This window comes from Rana temporaria, chromosome 4, assembly GCF_905171775.1.
Source record: "Rana temporaria chromosome 4, aRanTem1.1, whole genome shotgun sequence".
Lineage (NCBI taxonomy): Eukaryota > Metazoa > Chordata > Amphibia > Anura > Ranidae > Rana > Rana temporaria.
In genome coordinates, this window is record NC_053492.1 from 258,586,876 (window position 1) to 258,603,798 (window position 16,923).

At 43.8% G+C, this 16,923-nt stretch overlaps 1 protein-coding gene across 2 annotated transcripts in view; it reads right to left on the reverse strand.

Annotated features, from left to right (window-relative positions):
- The window catches only part of HACE1 (HECT domain and ankyrin repeat containing E3 ubiquitin protein ligase 1), a 161,256-nt gene that overhangs the window by 67,836 nt on the left and 76,497 nt on the right, over window positions 1–16,923 (reverse strand). For both annotated transcript variants that reach the window (XM_040350164.1, XM_040350165.1), the window contains exons 14-16: window positions 8,283–8,370; window positions 1,817–1,928; window positions 1,641–1,738 (exon numbers count right to left, since the gene is read on the reverse strand). In XM_040350164.1, the coding sequence (XP_040206098.1) occupies window positions 1,641–1,738; window positions 1,817–1,928; window positions 8,283–8,370 (298 nt within the window). The remainder of the gene's footprint in view (window positions 1–1,640; window positions 1,739–1,816; window positions 1,929–8,282; window positions 8,371–16,923) is intronic.

Genomic DNA, 16,923 nt, shown 5'->3' on the forward strand with positions numbered 1-16,923 from the left:
AATTACTATAGTCTATAAAAACATATTTATGAAACTGTGGATGTGACATTCAGTGAATCATTTACTGTATACTAAAACAAATTGATCTGGAATTACCTTGAATGTTTGGTGAATTTCACCGCTTTATAAATACGCAATCTCCCCTATTCCCTTTAAAAAAACAACAATCACATGCAAAACCTGCTAAAACAAGCCGAGTGTCTGAAACAAGGCACCAGTAGCTCCCAGCATGTCCTTGGTCATCTTAAAATACTGCTTATTGTGTGCCAGAAGCTCTCTAAACTCTAGGCTTTAGGGTAACCCATGCATTAAACATGCCCAAAATGCCATGAAGCTGCCATTCGTTAGTTCGTTAGTGAATGCTTTCTCTTCTATAAGGGTTCAGGGGCTTATGTTGAATGAAGCACTGGAATTTGAAGATCACAGACTGATTATGCAGGCTTTGTGGTGCCTACTTCAGAATCTCAGTACAAAAAAAAAAAGTGACCCCCCCCCACAGGCTTATGTCATAATGTGCTAGTACGTAGCGCATTATGGCAGACTTAAAAGGGGTTGTATAGGTAGAAGGTTTTTTATCTTAATGTATTCTAAGCATTAAGATAACCAACCTTCTGTGTGCAGCAGCCCCCTTAATACTTGCCTGAGCCCCATCCCAATTCAGCAAGGTCCACGAGTCCCTCGATCGTCAGTCAATTCGCTGAGAGAGAGAGAGAGAGAGAGAGAGAGAGAGAGAGAGAGAGAGAGAGAGAGAGAGAGAGAGAAAACCGGGCAGCTCTGTGTCTGGATAGACATGGAGCTGCATTTTGGCAGGGGTTCCCCCACAGCAAGCGGCTTGCTGTGGGGGCACTCAACAGGAGAGAGGGGCCAGGAGCAGTGAAGAGGGACCAGAGAAGTGGAGGCTATAGACTGCTCTGTGTAAATCCACTGCACAGAGTAGGCAAGTATAACATGTTTGTTATTTTACAATCAATTTAACTAAAAAACTGATCCCTCCAGTGGCATGCTGTCTCCGCTGAAAAGGAATCCATCTTCACCTGGTCTTTCGAATTCGCAGGCTCTGACCGTATGAATGGCTGAGCCATGATGACGTCACTACCACAGCACAGTTCTCTCAATGGACAGCATGTCATTGAGAGTGCAGTGTGATCTCACCGGCTGCTACACAAGTAAATGTCTCCTAAAAAGTGCATATTCAGGGGATATTTACTGTACATACACAGGTAAGCCTCATTACAGGCTTGCCTGTAGGTACAATATAACAAGCAATGCTCACTACTGCTTAGAGCTGGGCGAATTTTTCCCCTAAAAAAAAAATCACTGATTTACACGGTGTCCGGCCTCATGGCTTTTTCCCAGGATCGCTGCGGATTGACTTCTCCCATGCACACCCCAGAGAGACTATCAAGACAGGAGGGTCGTTTGTGAGGGTCTGCACTCGGTAATAGGAGGATTCTTAGCGCCGGGTCCTTGGGGAAAAAAAAACATCTAAAAAAAATAGTTTTTAAAATATGAATCGATTTGACCTACCAACCCGATTTTTAAATCAAATAGATTTTATTCCCTGCCTTACTGCTTTATTGAATACATTTTTACATACATATCAACACTAAACCATGAAAGTATAACAAATTTGAACATACCATGCCTTCTTCTCCATGGAAACGCACAGCAATACCTTGCTTAAGTTTTTCACAGTTTGATTTAAATACCACTTCACAACTGCTCCTAAAAAGAGAATCTAAATATGTAAAAAAATTAATTGCATTCTTGTTAAAACAAAATCTCTGGATTAAAGAAGGAGCTTTATGGTTCATACCTCTATGAACTAGCAATATGTCATTCTCATTTACAGGTCTATGAACCATATCAGAATCTGGTTGCCCAGCATGTAGATGTTCATAAAACCACTCGCAACGTTCTTTAAAAGGCTGCAACACAAAAAAGAAAAAACAAGGATGTATTTCTGTAAATTACAGACCCCGATCGATGTACTGCCCTTAAATTATCTATGCAAAAATTTTTTAAGCAAAAAGAAGATTGCATCTTGTGTCTTTTATAAATATTATTTTTTTTTTTTAATTATAATAATAATAATAATAATAATAATAATAATAATACAGCCCTCTGTGTTTTGCACTTTAAAGTGATTCTAAAGGTTTTCTTGAGAAAAAAAATAAAAAATAAATACAATACACACATTACACTTACCTGTTCTGTACAATGCTTTTTCTCAGGGCAGCCATGATCCCCTTCTTCAAGTCCTCCGCTGGCGCTCCTGGCTCCTCTCCCTTAACCAGTGCCCCGAACAGCAAGCCACTTGCTACGGGGGCACTGGTGCAAGCTCACTACCGAGCCCTGCTTTGTGTGTCAATAAGACACAGAACCACAGCCTGGCCCTGCCCCCTTTTTCTCATTAGCTTATTGGCTGTGATTGACAGCAATGGCTCCCGCTGCTGTGTCTCAGCCAATGAGGGGAGAGACACCCAGGACAGCTGAGGCTCGCATGCACATCGCTGGATCAAGAGGGGCCCAAACCCTATATTTATAGATCATAGTATGTTTTTGTTACATTTTAAATAGTATATACGTTTGTATTATACAAAACACATGGGTCATTCCCAGTCAAGCAATCAAGAGGCTGAAGACACAGCCACCCAGAAGACATTAAGGAGATGTCACAGCACAGGTGGTCCGCATCTGTGGACTTTAGCTCCACTTTAATGTTCAAAAAAATAATGAATGCACATCTTTTAGCAGGTAAAAAAAAAAATGCGTAATTTTTTGTAGTAGGAGCCTGCAAAGCAGTGATCAGCATATCGCTCATGCCATGCAGGTCTCCTACACACTGTCAATGTATCTGCTTGCCTGTACATTTGCTATTGTCTATTTGCTGACAGGAAGACTCAATGAACTACCACAGCGCTCCACATGGCCATGGTAGTTCAATGAGAACTACAAGCTGACAGCCGCTAAGGATGTCAGGGCTTGTAGTTCATTCACACACAGAGCTGTGTGTTTGAATGACACGCCGTGTGGGTCAAGTCCCACAAGGCTACGCTGTTACAATGACAGCTAATTTGGGGAACTTCTTCTCGTACTGCTGCCACAGGGAGGAGAGGCGGCAGCACTGGGAACAAGTTACATGTTCCACACTAAAATCTGGAGGAACATGTAACATGTTCCCAAAGGTGAACTTATCCTTTAAGGTTAGGGGCTGTTCGAAACATCAAGGTAACACTACGTGAAACATTTTAACCCCATCAGGTTTTTATGAATGTCTGTGTCCACCACTGGAGAGATTCACTCTCTTATTTGTCTTAATGACCACGGTCTCTGCATCTGAAAGTGAAGGGAAACCCAAAAGGCTGAGCTGTCACTGGAACAGAGGGGAAATCTTCCTGTTGCAGTGACATGTCTGAGAGAATTTCCCTTGCTTTTATTAGTTTTCAAAAATAGTAATTTTCAGTGACCACCTAAGCCAAGGAATGCCACAAAAAAAACTGCAGCAAACATGCAGCTATTATGTATAAGGCCTGCTTTAATAAACATGGAAAAATATCAACGACAATGCTAAAAGAGGTTCAACTTCATCCTGATGAAGTTCTATTAATGGAAAAAAATACATTAGTGTCACATTTTGGTGCCCCGCCTTCGCATGTGGCTGGATTATGGGCTGCAAACAAGCAAACCATCAAGGTTGGGCTCCTGGTGAACTTGTGCCCGAGGCCAATCTGTAACTGTACAGAAACCTGAGGAAGCATCAATGAGCACCCGAAGCACTTACACATATGAGCATGCGAGTTAAGCGTGAGGTGGTCTACAACTATACTATTTGAATATCTGTTGCACAGCTGATGCAGAAACTGAAAGCAGTATATATGGAAATGTCCGCGATAACTGCTTGCAGCTGTGGGAATGCTATGAAATGCTAAAAATGCCTAAACGCCCCTTTCACACTGGGGCAGGACGTGCGGTGGCGGTATAGCGCTGATAAAAATGGCGGCACTATACCGTCGGAATTGCTGTGGAATTTTGCCCGCTAGTGGTGCGGTATTAACCCCCGCTAAAAGGGTCTGCAGAGGCGCATTGCCGGGGGAAATACTGCGGTGTAGCATTGATTTCAATGGGAAGGAGCGTTGAAGGAGCGCTCCAAAGATACGGCTTGCAGGACATTTTTTTCTCTCCCGCCAGCGCATTGCCTCAGTTTGAAAGCCCTCAGGCTTTCACATTGAGAATGCAGTGCAGGAGTTTTTCAGGCGGTATTTAGGTGCCATTTTTAGCACTAAACCGCCTGAGAAACTCCTCAGTGTGAAAAGGGCCTAAATAAACCCGCTATATGTAGGCGAGACTAGCTTTTCTTTAAATCTGTAAGAAAGACTGTAGTGGCTGCTTACTAATCAGCTATGTGCCTCTATTTTATGGACTGGCCTTGCTGATTTATATCTTCACTTTGTCAGGCTTACATGGGTTTGGCTTTCCACTTTTGCCGACTTGCTTACCAACTAGGGATTTACCATTTGTTCAGTTGACAATTTACTGTATTAAAGTAGTTCACTATTTGTATCTATGTATACAATGTGTATGTTGCAATACACATTAGAGATGGTTTGTGCTTGCAGCTTGGGGACATTGAGTATTTGTATGAAACAATGTTGTTCCTATTTTACAAGGGCAGTTGGACATATGGGATGTGTGCAAAAAATTGTGTGTGCATTTTTGATTCATCTTTCTATTAAATATTATGTATTTTGCAGGGAAAGTAGCTTTAATTGGTGTCTCATCCCACAAGTTTCTCTTTAGTTGTTGCCAATCTCCGGTAAACCAGCAAAACTGTAGAAGGCCCGACATTCCTCCTTAGGAATTTGCTTGCATTCTACTTGTGAGTGCAAGCATCCACTTTGTGAAAGCTTTGGACTATATAGAATAGAAATGTTAATTTCAGAACTGCAAGCTACTGCGGACAAGCAAGATAAAAAGCACAGCACAACAGTAGTTTAAATTATGAAAGACCAATTATTCCTTTAAAAAGGAAACTATAATGGTTAAGTTTCATCCCTATCAGATGTTTAATGCTGTCAATGTCTCCACTGGGGAGATTCATCCTCTCCGTTTCATCCTAGTGACCACTGTTTCAGTATCTAAAAGTGAAGCGAAATACAAAAAGGCTGAGCTGTCTCTGGAACAGAAAAGAGGGGAAATCTACCAATGAGACATTCTGGGATAATTTCCCGTACTTTTATTAGTTTTCGACAACAGGAACATTTCCAATGATCAACCCATGCCAAGAAATGCCACAAAAAAAAATGGTAAAGTTTGCAGCTATTATTGGTAAGCCCTGTTTTGATAAGCAAGGAAAAAACCTCAACAAATATGCAAAAGAAGCCCATTTTCAATAAACCAACAATGTAAAAAGCCTGAAATCCACCTTAGCATTTCTTTGCATTTTACTTGTGCCTGCAAGCATCCACTTCAGGAAAGCTTTGGACTGTATACGTAGAATAGAATTGGTTATTTCAGAACTGCAAGCTACAGGGCACAAGCAAGATTAAAAGCCAATTGTCCTTTTAATCATGAAAGAGCAATTATTCCTTTAAAAAGGAAAACGATAAAAGTGAATCTTTGATAAAAAAAAAAAAAAAAAAAAACCTCACATCTTTCTTTTACATTTCCTGTATATAAATATTTATTTTACAAATGACACAGGGTACAGGGTTATAGGTTTTCTAAAGTGGTTTCAAGAGTTTTTATATATATATATATATATATATACACACATACACACACACACACACACACATACATACATATTATATATATATATATATATACACACATACATACATACACACACACACACACACACACACACACACACACATATATATATATATATATGCTATGTATCTGCTCTAACATCAGTCCTACATTGCCTTACAGTCCCTATGACCAACTAGCCTTTGCTCTGTGACCATCTCCTCATATGTTTTACCCACATTAGGTAATCGAACATTGGGGGGATATACTCCTCCCCCCTACATTGCATATTGCTTTGTTTATATCCATAATTTTATTTTATTATGCTCATTTTTTATTTTGCTACTGGCAACCCTCGGTGATTCAGTGTGGCCCGTTGCCGTCCGGATTGTTCCCCTGCGGTGGACCTGTGTTTCTCCTGGCGGGGGTGACCTTTGTCACCCCCTCTTGTTCTCCCCGTGCTGGGCTTATGGCTCCGTAGCTCGGGCCGAACGCGCATGCGCGGTAGCGTCAATCACGCACCCGCGTCACGTGGAGAAACTGACCTGGTTACGTCACACGCGCTGCCCTCCGGCGGCGTGTCTGGCGTCCCCAGGTTGGGGAGCTCATTTAACGGGCCTCCGCCCGTGGATGAGCACGCAAGGATCTCTCCATGGATATGTCCATTATGCGGGGTAGAGGCTGGAGACTGCTACTAACCTATGAGCGGCTCCCCAGAGGTATGGCCCCGGTTCTTATTGGCACTTTCGCCATGTAAGTCTCCACTGTAACCACTACTGCAATCCCCTTGTTTTTACCCATAGATGCTAACCAACCTGTTTCCCACAGTCATCTGGTTTGCAATATCTATCTTTACACATACCGTTTACCCACTGTATGTTTATTTACCATTGCATTTGGTTACCCCCTACCTCCATCATGCCTCTACCCACGCAATACTATTTATTATCATTTGTTTTGGCAATCCATCCCCATTTATCGGTGAGCCTAATTTTTCATTGTCTCCCGTGTTAATTCATCTAACCTAGGTGATGGGCATTTTTCCCCCCACTTTCCCCTGCCCTTCTCACACTCTTCTCCTTCCTTCCCTTGGCGCCACCCTTTTTCACCCCTTTTTATCCACACCCCATCCCTACCCTGCACTTCCCTCCCCCTCCCTTTTGTCCCTTTTCCACTATTTTTCCCTCCCTCCTCCCCTTCCCCCTTCTCCTCATCTACACCTGCTCCCCAACCCTTCACATCCCTCTTCCCCTTCCCTTTCTCTTCCTTCCTTTCTCTCTCTCCCCCCTCCTTCCTCCTTTTCCCCCCCCCCTTTTCTTCCCCCCCCTCCCCCTTGTCTCCCCCCCCCCCCTTTCCACCTTACCCCCCACTCCCCTTTCCCACCTCACTCCTCACTCCCTTTTGCTTCCCCTTCACTTGGTGGTCCCCTCCACTCCACCAGTGCTCCTCGCCTTAACCTTTATTTCACATTATGCCCCCCCTAGAAGATCCTCGCATATTCCCCCCAGTCCACCGCACAGGGTCAATTGCTCCGGCGGTTTGGTGCCACGCATGACCACCATATATGGCGGGTAAGCCAGTTCCAATCAAACTTTAATGTTTATATTAATCTTCAGCTGAATTATTGTCTACCAATTTTCTTGTCTTATTTTTACTGTATTGTTTTGTAGAATGATTCTCCTGAAGAAGTGGTTAAACCACGAAACTAGTCGAGACTCAGATCATTCCATATTGTTGTTAATTACAGAAATTGCCTCGAGTTTTCTTAGGCCTCTGTTTTTTCAATTTTAATCATGTATTTATTGTACAATTCTTTATGTAATAAATTTCTTTTTAAATTATATGTATGCTATTTTTACTGTACCAAGACAGTCCTTAAATTTTAGGGGGAGGGAACATTATTGGGCCAACTTCAGCTATTGTCCCTCTTTCCCTCTTGCCCCGCCCTTCTTTGTTGTTATATACTTTCCCGGATGATGGTACACCCCTATTGATTACTACCCTATGTATAGGAGGCTATACTCAAAATTCTTGCATATATATATATATATATATATATATATATATATATATATACACACACACACATACACATATACATATACATATACACATATACACACACACACAGTATCAGAAACAGCCAATTCACACTCTAAATTGCTGAAATGTAATCCATAAGTAGGTGCACTACACACAGGACTTGGCAAAAGAGAGAACATTCAAAAGTGTGGTTTATTTGGGTCGACGCTTCTCAAGAAAAAGCTGTGTGCCTGCCAAAACGAAGACCTGAATACATCAAACTTATGAATCGAAATCCTGTTACCATGGAGGGCATCCATTTATAGAATATATATATCAATGTTTAGTAAATTCCAATATAAATAAAATTAAATAATTAGACTTTAAGCAGGTTAGCAAATTAGATTTCAACTAGATTAGTATTCAAGTATTACAAATCTTTGGTAAGTCAAATACAAGAATTAATTTACAAAATTATAGTAAGTACAAAATTAACTAAAAATCACCTGGGCTTTTATGATGTGCATAAATCTCGACATCAGCTCTGGACACTCCAGAAGAAAATGAAAGTGATCAAATATGATTTTGGGATTTCTGAAAACATAAGAAAATATTTTATCGTGAATTACATTTTTTTTTTAATCAATTTAAGAGATTGGTACTTAAAAATTACACATTTGCCATTAACAGGACTCTGTCAGGGAAAAAAAAAACACACACAAACACAGGATCTGCCACTGCTTACTTCGTTTTCACAGGGCTGTCCTTATTCCCCTTCTGTACCTCGAAATTAATTACCTGGACTAATCATATGTGCTTAATTATATTCTACCAAGAATTAAAATTTCATCAGGGTTGTGATCAAAGCTTCCTCCCCATTTTGCTACTTCTCAAATTCATTTCCCAATGACTGACGTTACAGATTCAACCGGCCTAAAACAACTGAATGAGTTTTTGCCCTATCACTCAAGTAGGTGACTATCGTATTAATAACTTCTAGAATTTATTAAAAACGGGAGGTGATCATCATCATCCCCTTACTGTTTTTGAATCTTTATGGACACAACCTGACCCCCATACACATACGGTTTCCTTGCTCTACCATTTTCTCCTAACTGAGATCTTTTACGACAAACCTTCTCATTTTGTGGAATGGGAAAATGAGCTAGGAGTTAATTTTGAGGAGAAAAGTTCGTAAATTCTGTAAATGGACTCGTAACTCTTCTGTTGTGAGTAAAATACAGGAACAAAATTACAGTCATCACGAGACGGCATCACGGTCTTTAGATACTACACAAAATATTTCCAAATACATCAGACCAATGTTGGCGATGTCTATCCCATGTAGGTACCATGCAACATATATGGTGGAGTTGCCCTGCCTTCTGCCCATGTTGGGACAATGTTTTTAAAATATACAGCGTATTTACCTCAGAGAGTGCCCACACTCAGTTCCCAGAATCTGTCTCAAAGGTTAGGAGGATTTTATTGGCTGCCAGGGCGATAATTCAGAGATAATGGAAATCCCAGCACACCCCTTCAATAATAGAATGGATAACTGAATAAAATAAGCTTAGGAGTATGGAAGAACCATCGGCGCAGCTGGCAGCTGCACAGCCGATATTCTCATTTCCAAGATGTATGGCTCCCCTGGATATTCTTTCTGAAAAATCCTGACTTTGCAACTTTACTTTTCTAGAATTCTCCTACCTGACCTTAAAACCCATATTTATTTATATATTATTGGACATCTTGTCAACAGGCCCATGTCATTTTCTTCTGCCTTTCTTTTTTGTCTTTTTTTTTATATTTAAACATGGTCTTTAATGCTTAATTCTCAATGTGCACATGCAATTACATTTTTATATTTTTCATGGCAATTACAGTATCTCCCAAAAATGAGAACACCCCTCACATTTTTGTAAATATTTTATTATATCTTTTTATGTGACAACACTGAAGAAATGACACTTTGCTACAATGTAAAGTAGAAAGTGTACAGCTTGAATAACAGTATAAATTTGGTGTCCCCTCAAAATAACTCAATACACAGCCATTATTGTCTAAAATGCTGGCAACAAAAGTGAGTACACACCTAAGTGAAAATGTCCAAATTGGGCCATTTTCCCTCCCTGGTGTCAAGTGACTGATTAGTGTTACAAGGTCTCAAGTGTGAATAGGGAGCAGGTGTGTTATAAATGTGGCGTTATCGCTCTCACTCTCTCATACTGGTAACTGGAAGTTCAACATGGCACCTCATGGCAAAAAACTGAGGACCTGAAAAAAATGAATTGTTGCTCTACATAAAGATGGCATAGGCTATAAGATTGCCAAGACCCTAGTGGTCTGCGCGAGAGCCGACGTATATCTACGGGCTCTCGCGCAGGGGAGCCGACCTGCCGCCGTAACACGACAGCGGCTGGTCGGCAACTAGTTAATTATGTATTGGATTTTAGTTCACATTCGTAGCACAATATTATTTATTCATTTATTAGCGATTATATTTAACAGCACACATCTATTGTTTATTTTTCTTGCAGTTTTGGAGTAACCTTCCAGTGCTTTGGAACAGGTAAAGAGCTCATCGATTTAGTAGCGTGGGAATATTTACCCTATTTTTAACCAGTGAAGCTCTGGTAAACTCCATGCTCAACAGGGTTTAGGAAATGCTGGAAAATAATGGTGGCCACACAGAATATTGACACTTTGGGCCCAATTTGGACATTTTCACCTAGGGGTGAACTCACTTTTGTTGCCAGCGGTTTAGACATTAATAGTGTGTTAAATTATTTTGAGGGGACAGCACATTTACACTATTATACAAGCTGTACACTCACTACATTACATTGTAGCAAAGTGTAATTTCTTCAGTGTTGTCACATGAAAATAATTAAATATTTTCAAAAATGAATGTGAAGCTTGTACTCACTTTTGTGAGATACTGTATGTCAACATGGGTATATTACTAAATATATTAAGGGCACCTATGGGTTTTACTGTATATTTCCATGTTGTTAACAGTGTTTCTTTTTTGTAAATTCCGACGAAAAAAAAAAATGGTGACTGTTGGGCAAATTTTTCTATATGTTTGTTCTGGAAAACTGTTAAAACCGATATTAGCATACATTTTATTCTCACATAATGACATTTGAGAGCCACAGTAACATGAGAAAAATCCATGGGAATAAGATCTGAAAAGTAAAGCTGGTCTTGCATTTTTTTTTTTTTTTTTTATTAATTTGGTCAGCAGTCTGAATGAAAAAAAAAAAAAAGGATTCCTCTATTCACACAAATAGGGTCAATGGAAGAATAATTGGACAACAGATGAACGTCGCAGAGAGATCACCAGTATACAAAATTCTGAGAAATTCTGAGCTCATTAGGTAACTGTTGAGACTTCCAATATCCAGCATGAATCTACCAGGAGCTGTTAAAAGCATAAAATTCTTCCAATTCAAGCAAAATTATAGCAGAAAGGAAGGAGACATCCATTCTCCTGAGGATGGTAAATGTAAGGGAGCAGGTGTGAGGGGTTATAGCCTTAAAGGCCTCGTGCATACTAGACATTTTTTAATGCTGTTAGGGGTGTTTGGTGGTTTTTTTTCTGCCTCTAAATGTCCCTGCCTGTTAGCCTACAGTATGTGTCCATATACAGTAGGTGCACGCGATATTGTGTCAATCTCGCTCCCTTTCTCGGCGAGATTGAGCACCTACGAGCCCCATCGCGGGAGCCAGCGCCGAGCTGGCTTGCCGCGGTAGAGACAAAGCCGTCATAGAAGCGACGGGAGATCCGACTTGGATTCCCGCCAATTCTACACGTGTGCGGCGTTTGTTATGAATCCTGAGGAGGAAGTCCCCGCCGGATTTTAAATAAAAATCCGGCATGGGTTCCCCCCTCAGGAGCATACTGGGCCCTTAGGTCTGTTATGGGTTGTAAGGAGAACCCCCCCCTACGCCGAAAAAACGGCGTAGGGGGTCCCCCTACAATCCATACCAGACCCGTATCCAAAGCACGCTACCCGGCCGGCCAGGAAAGGAGTGGGGACGAGCAAGCGCCCCCCCCTCCTGAGCCGTACCAGGCTGCATGCCCTCAACATGGGGGGGTTGGGTGCTCTGGGGCAGGGGGGCGCACTGCGGGGCCCCCCCCACCCCAGAGCACCCTGTCCCCATGTTGATGAGGACAGGGCCCCTTCCCGACAACCCTGGCCGTTGGTTGTCGGGGTATGCGGGCGGGAGGCTTATCGGAATCTGGGAGCCCCCTTTAATAAGGGGGCCCCCAGATACCGGCCCCCCACCCTAAGTGAATGGATATGGGGTACATCGTACCCCTACCCATTCACCTGGAGGAAAAATGTTAAAGTCAATAAACACAACACAAGAGTTTTTAAAATAATTTATTAGTCTGCTCCGGAGGCCGCCCCCTGTCTTCTTTAGCTCTGTTTACCAGGGGGGGCTTCTTCTTTGACGTCTTCGGGTGGGGGCCGCTCTTCGCCGCCGTCCGGTTCTCTTCCACCGCCGGGGGGGGGTCGCTTTTATAAAAGCGCCCACTCCTCGGCGGGTTTCCTCCGACGTCTTCGGCGGGGGGTGGTGTGCTTCTTCTTCCGCTATCCGGGGGGGTCTTCTTCGGCTATCCGGGGGGTCTTCTTCACTCTCCGGGGGTCTTCTGCTATGTTCGCCGCTCTCCGCTGTTGACTCGGCGCACCCCGGTTCTTCCTCCAGCTGTCCGATGCCTTCTCCTTCAGCGCTGAACGTCTATCTTCTTCTTCCGTGCTGTGACGTATTCTTCTTCTTCCGGGCTGTGACGTATTCTTCTTCTCTTCTCCAGATGTTGACACGCCGGCTCTTCTCGCTGAAATGACGAATGCGCGGCTTGCATCGGACCTATATAGGCCTCACAGTCCCATCATGCTCTGTACCTACCCATGTGATACCTACCCACGTGGGTAGGTATCACATGGGTAGGTACCAGAGCATGATGGGATTGTGAAATCTATATAAATCCGATGCAAGCCGCGCACCCGTCATTGCAGCGAGGAAAGGCGACGTGTCAACATCGGGAGAAGAAGAGAAGTGAAGAACATGACGTCACAGCACGGAAGAAGAACTCACAGCACGGAAGGAGAAGACGACTTACAGCACGGAAGAAGGCGGCACCGGACAGCGAGAGGAAGAACCGGGGTGCGCCGAGTCAACAGCGGAGAGCGGCGAACATAGAAGGAGACCCCCGGAGAGTTGAGAAGACCCCCCGGATAGCAGAGAAGACCCGTCGGGATAGCGGAAGAAGAAGCCCCCCCGCCGAAGACGCCGGAGGAAACCCGCCGGGGGGTGGGGGCTTTTTTAAAAGCAACCCCCCCCGGCGGTGGAAGAGAACCAGACGGCGGCCCCCACCCACCCGAAGACGTCAAAGAAGAAGCTCCCCCTGGTAAAAGAGCTAATAAAGAAGACAGGGGGAGCCTCCGGAGCAGAAAAATAAATTATTTTAAAAACCCTTGTGTGGTGTGTTTATTAACTTTGACATTTTTCCTACAGGTGAATGGTTAGGGGTACGATGTACCCCATATCCATTCACTTAGGGTGGGGGGGCCGGTATCTGGGGGCCCCCTTATTAATGGGGGCTCCCAGATTCCGATAAGCCTCCCGCCCGCATACCCCGACAACCAACGGCCAGGGTTGTCGGGAAGGGGCCCTGTCCTCATCAACATGGGGACAGAGTGCTCTGAGGTGGGGGGGGCCGCAGTGCGCCCCCCTGCCCCAGAGCACCCAACCCCCCCATGTTGAGGGCATGCAGCCTGGTACGGCTCAGGAGGGGGGGGGGGGCGCTCGCTCGTCCCCACTCCCTTCCTGGCCGGCCGGGTAGCGTGCTTTGGATACGGGTCTGGTATGGATTGTAGGGGGACCTCCTACGCCGTTTTTTTCGGCGTAGGGGGGCTCTCCTTACAACCCATAACAGACCTAAGGGCCCGGTATGCTCCTGAGGGGGAACCCATGCCGGATTTTTATTTAAATTCCGGCGGGGACTTCCCCCTCAGGATTCATAACAAATGCCGCACACGTGTAGAATTGGCGGGAATCCAAGTCGGATCTCCCGTCGCTTCTATGACGCGCTTGCTGGGATGTGCTGTCACTATTCCAGTGAGTGCGAGATGTCGGCGAGATTTCGGCACCATGTCGCCGAGAATCAGCGCGATGCTGTCGTGCTAAAAACACAATATCACAAACACCTACTGTACACATAGGCATTTAGGAGGTGTTTAAATGCAGGGGTATTTAGAGACAGAAAAAATCCACTGCTAGCGAGTCCAGGAGCAGCAGAGTTTCGGTATAAACTAGGGTTGTCCCGATACCACTTTTTTGAGAAAGAGTACAAGTACCGATACTTTTTTTCCCAAGTACTCGCCCATTTTTTTTAATGTCATGTGACAGTGGCAGTATTTTTATTTATTTTTTACAGTATTTTTTTTTTCTTTTGGGGGGGATTGTCACTGTGTTTTATTTACATATTTTTTTATTATTTATTGCAATTTTAAAAAAAATAATAATAATCGGCCCTGTTGGGGGTCTTTGGTGAGATATCAGGGGTCTTAACAGACCTCTGACATCTCCACTTTAATACAGAGAAAGGGACTATGGACACAGTCCCTTTCTCTGCAGCCTCAGCTAAAATGAATGGAGAGAAGCTCCTCTCCATTCATAAACGGACAGCATGGAGGGGAGGGAGACAGCACGGAGCACGGAGGGGGGGGCGTGGGAAGACAGCACGGAGGGGGGGACAGCACGGAGGCGGGTGAGGAAGACAGCACGGGGGGGTGAGGAAGACAGCACAGGGGGAGACAGCACGGTGGGTTGGGGGGAGACAGCACAGAGGGGGGGGGACAGCATGGAGGGGGGGGGACAGCACGGCGCACAGAGGGGGGGGGCACGGGAAGACAGCACGGAGGGGGGGGTGAGGAAGAGACAGCACGGAGGGGAGGGACAGCACAGAGGGGGGGGACAGCAGTGATCGGTGCAGCTTTGGGGGGGGAAGTTACAAGCACCGATCACCGTTGTATAACCTTAACAGCTGAAAAGGGGGCAGATCAGTGCTTGCAACTCCCCTGCCGCACCGATCACCGACTGCCCAGGTATCGGGTGAAGCATCGGAGCATCAAGTACTCGGGGAAATGCTCGATACCGATATTCGGTAGTATTGGTATTGGGACATCACTAGTATAAACAAATGTAAACACATCTAAAAGTGCATTAAACGATAGGCGTGTTTAGTGCTTGACTAAGTTCCTCCCATTCTTCACAGTGATTCCAGTGCGACGGGTGGAAATCAGCGGCGGGCCCCCTTCTACCCTCTGTAAAAGTGATTGGGTGGCTGTAGGAGCTGCTCAAATCACTTGAACAAGAAAGAAGATCCATGCCTGAAAAGTTTGGCTAGAGCTGCAACGAGAATGTTTTTATACATATGGTGGTCAGGTCACAGATATACAGTGCCTTGTGAAAGTATTCAGGCCCCCTTGAACTTTGCGAACTTTTGCCACATTTCAGGCTTCAAACATAAAAGATATAAAACTGTAATTTTTTTTGAAGAATCGACAACAAGTGGGAGACAATCCTGAAGTGGAACGAAATGTATTGGATAGTTCAAACTAACAAATAAAAAACTGAAAAATTGGGCGTGCAAAATTATTCAGCCCCCTTAAAGCGGGAGTTCACCCTAAAAAAATTAGATTCATGCTCATTTTGTCAAGGGGAATCGGGTAGTTTTTTTTTAAAACGAAGCAGTACTTACCGTTTTAGAGAGCGATCTTCTCCGCCGCTTCTGGGTATGATCTTCAGGACTGGGCGTTCCTTCTTGATTGACAGTCTTCCGACGGTCGCATCTATCGCGTCACGAGTTGCCTGAAAGAAGCCGAACGTCGGTGCGGCTCTATACGGCGCCTGCGCACCGACGTTCGGCTACTTTCGGAAAATCGCGACGCGATAGATGCGACCGTCAGAAGCCTGTCGGAAGACTGTCAATCAAGAAGGAACGCCCAGTCCCGCAGCCCATATCCGGAAGCGGCGGAGAAGATGTATCTCTTAAACGGTAAGTACGGCTTTGATTTAAAAAAAACTACCCGATTCCCCTTGACAAAATGAGCATGAATCTAATCTTAAAAATTGTCATTTCCGGGTGAACCTCCACTTTAAGTTAATACTTTGTAGCGCCACCTTTTGCTGCGATTACAGCTGTAAGTCGCTTGGGGTATGTCTCTATCAGTTTTGCACATCGAGAGACTGAAATTTTTGCCCATTCCTCCTTGCAAAACAGCTTGAACGCAGTGAGGTTGGATGGAGAGCGTTTGTGAAAAGCAGTTTTCAGTTCTTTCCACAGATTCTCGATTGGATTCAGGTCTGGACCTTGACTTGGCCATTCTAAAAAAATATTTATTATTTGTTAAAAAAGTTTGAAATATCCAATACATTTCGTTCCACTTCATGATTGTGTCCCACTTGTTGTTGATTCTTCAAAAAAAAAAAAAAAAAAAAATTAAATTACAGTTTTATATCTTTATGTTTGAAGCCTGAAATGTGGCAAAAGGTCGCAAAGTTCAAGGGGGCCGAATACTTTCGCAAGGCACTGTATATCCTGCTATGGGAACATCTATGAAAATATGAAAGGCTCAAGCATTGACAGCTGCTGTAATGCTTTGCCACCAGCCCACTCATTTAAAATATTGTAGTCTAGAAAGCTATAATATGCTCATGTTTAAACAACGGAATTATTAGGTAGAGTGAAATTGTTGGTCTCATTTATCATCTTAAACATGTGCTGACCTCCTTTCAAAAATGCCATTTGCTGAAATGCAATACTGAATGGCTTCAATACATTTTACGTTAGTGACTTGGAATGTGTGCAGATAAGTAGTTTGGACATCACTGCTACTACTCATTATAACAGACAGGCAGCATTTTTAAAACGTTGGCAGCCTATGCATTTCTCCTTTGCTATTCATGGAATTGGATACAGATGCAGCAGTTGCGCGGGCACAGTTGTAGGTAAAAATCCGCCCGGCACTCAGGAGTGGGTTCATAGACCTGAACGCGGAGAGTGTGTATTTGGATCCGTGCACCAACTCCAGCATTTCAGGCAAATTTTGGCATGCGGCAAAAAATAGC